This window comes from Sinocyclocheilus grahami, unplaced genomic scaffold (genome assembly GCF_001515645.1).
Source record: "Sinocyclocheilus grahami isolate Dianchi unplaced genomic scaffold, SAMN03320097.WGS_v1.1 scaffold14005.1, whole genome shotgun sequence".
Taxonomy (NCBI): domain Eukaryota; kingdom Metazoa; phylum Chordata; class Actinopteri; order Cypriniformes; family Cyprinidae; genus Sinocyclocheilus; species Sinocyclocheilus grahami.
Window position 1 is genome coordinate 2559 of NW_015515161.1, and position 2930 is coordinate 5488.

At 39.1% G+C, this 2930-nt stretch overlaps 1 protein-coding gene across 1 annotated transcript in view; it reads left to right on the forward strand.

Annotated features, from left to right (window-relative positions):
* Positions 1-371, forward strand: part of LOC107579077 (anoctamin-10-like) — a 2905-nt gene extending 2534 nt beyond the window's left edge. The window contains exon 4 of the mRNA XM_016264953.1: positions 353-371. Within this exon, the coding sequence (XP_016120439.1) occupies positions 353-371 (19 nt within the window). The remainder of the gene's footprint in view (positions 1-352) is intronic.
* The last annotated feature ends 2559 nt before the right edge of the window (positions 372-2930 follow it).

Sequence of the window (2930 nt, forward strand, 5' to 3'; positions counted from 1 at the left end):
TAATTAATAATAAAACAATGGTTTATTACTCTTGACCAATAGGTGTATTAGTATTATTGTTATGTGCCTTTGCCATTTTTTTATTTTATTTTAATATTTCTACTTCTGTTTCTAAAAAGGTTTTTGTCATTTTAATACTGCCACTTAAACTTTATTTTTTTTTTTAAATTGAAGTATTTAGTATTTCATCTCATCTTTATATATTATTTTATTTAAACCTTATTTCAATGAGTTGTATTTAACAATAATAACACTGTTACACACACACACACACACACACACACATACACAAACACACATACACATGAACAAACAAAAACAAAACTAACATTTGATCTTTTTATTCTTCCAGTTGGCATTCGAGACGATGAGCATTATCGCAGTGGTGACCAACTGTGCCTTGATTGGTTTGTCCTCACAAGTGAAAGCGTACTTCCCTGAATCAGAGACTGAGATGATCCTCATTGTGGTGGCAATAGAGGTAAGTAACACATTCTCCTGTCCTTACACCATGATAACCTATAACCCCCTTTTGCAATGGCCCAAATGGTCCATAAGGTGGCATCAGTGAGTTGTTTTCCTTCTGCATGTGAGTGTATGAGTGTCAAAGGGTGCTAAACTTGGCCTTTTTTCCTTAATCACCATCCTGGTGGTTTGGATAATGCAGAAAACATAGTGTATTAGACTTCGTCAGTTTGTGTAACAAGAATCCAGATCCCCACTACTGAGGAGCTCCAGTCCATATGGGTTAATGTCAGAATTAAACAGGAGGTTCAGTAAAGGATAAGCTTTGCTTCTAGCCTCAGGAGACCTACTCAAAATAACTGACCCAAAGCATAGAGAGAAACACGCACAAACACACTAGAGACTTGTGTTTTTTGGGGGAAGAGAAAATAGAACTCTTGAAATTCTGTGGGGATCTGGGGAGGAATTCATTGTGCCATGTCTTGTTTTCCGCTAATTAAAATTTGCAGTAATCACTGAAGTTGTAATTAGGCCATACTGATTCGCGCACAGCATCAGCGTACCATGACATGAATTTTAAATAAAACCCAAAACCAGTAGGCTTTGTTGCTTCGTTCTGCAACATTAAATCAAGTAAACGTAATCCAAATTGACCGAAGTCAGAGAAGATATGCATATCAAATCAAAAGCAAACAGTAGTGCTGTCACCTCATATAGGCAGTATTTGAAGTTCTAATTCAGATGGATTGGATTGAGTTTGGCTGCTCCTGCTGGTTGGTGGGAATTGATTTGTTTAGGGCTGGTTCAGCTGGAGTACGGGTATGCTGGCTACACTGGAACAGCTGCTGTCTGCTCGGTTCATGGCAGGCCAGCTCACTGCTCCAAATCAACTTAGTTTGTGGGTGAGTGTGTGGCTACGCTGTATCTCTGTATCTCTGACGTGTTCCTGTGAGGGTCATGGCACTCCTCAACATTCGATAGCTCAGATGGTAGAGCAGAGGATGTTACATTAGGACAGTTGTTTAATCTATCGGAGTGTCTATTTATAGCCTTGTTGGCAGCAGCTATTTACACTAGCTCCACCCACAAACGTGTGATAGGGCTAGTCAACACTATAAAAAAAACGGCTATCAATTGTTAGCTCCAGTAGCGTAGATGGTAAAGCGCGTAACGTAGTCTTTTTTTTTTTTGACGAGATCGACCCTTTTTTCTCCCTTTTCAAATCTCATATCACATCGGAAAGGCATTTATTTTCAATAAAAATGAAGGAAATTATCAAAAAGTTCAAAATAAAGTATCGGGTAGGGTTAGGGTACGTGTAGGGAGGGCTTTATTGTCCCAATAAGGTGGCATCTATTTAATAATTTGAATTTAAATTATAATTTACACTCAATACGTTATTATTGCATACTGTTTTATAATGTACTATAATACTGAGGTGCAGATAATTGCCACTATTTGCAATAAGTAGTATAAATAGCAGAAAGTCCAGCTATTTTAATCTATCGCTATTTGCATTTAGTGTAAATAGCATATTGTTAAAAATACTATTTTCACTTAGTATAAATAGAATCCATTGCTATTTGCACTTAGTGTAAATAGCATCTATCACTAAGAACATATGCTATTTGCACTTAGTGTAAATAGCTGCTGCCTTAATCTATCCATATGTAACCCCACTCCCCCGGGTCCTCTCTGCCCAGTGGGTCTCCGGCATGGGAGGCGGACGCACTAACAAGGAGACTAAAGACTATAGCCTCTTGACATCAGGGGAGTGAGGTTTACCTGCACAGCACTTACTCGCTGGCCTCCGTTACACTCACCCTCCTAAGCCTCACTCCCATCCGGGTCACGGCACCAATGTAACCCCTCTCCCCCGGGTCCTCTCCGCCACACCTCGTTCTCGTTCCGATTGGGTCTCTGGCATGGGAGGTGGACGCACTATCAAGGAGGCTGAAGACTGCAGACTCTATTCTAGCATTCACCTAGCATTCTAGTGATTCAATCATCATAAATGGAAGTGCGGAAATTATGTAATGAATAAAAACCATCATACCTAACAAAACTGTCCTATTTACTTGACCTTAAAATAATAATAATAATAAAAAAAACTATTAAGTGAATGAATGCATGCTTTTGAATTGCCATCAATAGAGAAAGCTGCTTTTTGGAACCATAATAGTGTAGTTATGGCATCTACTAGGTGCATATAACAGGACAGTGCTAACCAGCCAAAAACCCTGACCCCTTGGGTCTTATGTGTCAACTTTTGGCTGAATTAGTGGCTTGTTTTTAGGGCTACCTAAGGGGCGGTTGTAAAACTGTTTGGGAAACACTAGGGGCGTGCGATGTCATGAGTTTTGATCGTGGATGATTAAAATGTCTCCATGATTTGCTTTTGAAAAAAACATTGTAGTATTGTGCTACAGCACACATTCTGTCAGTTGCAATTCTGTCTCAATATA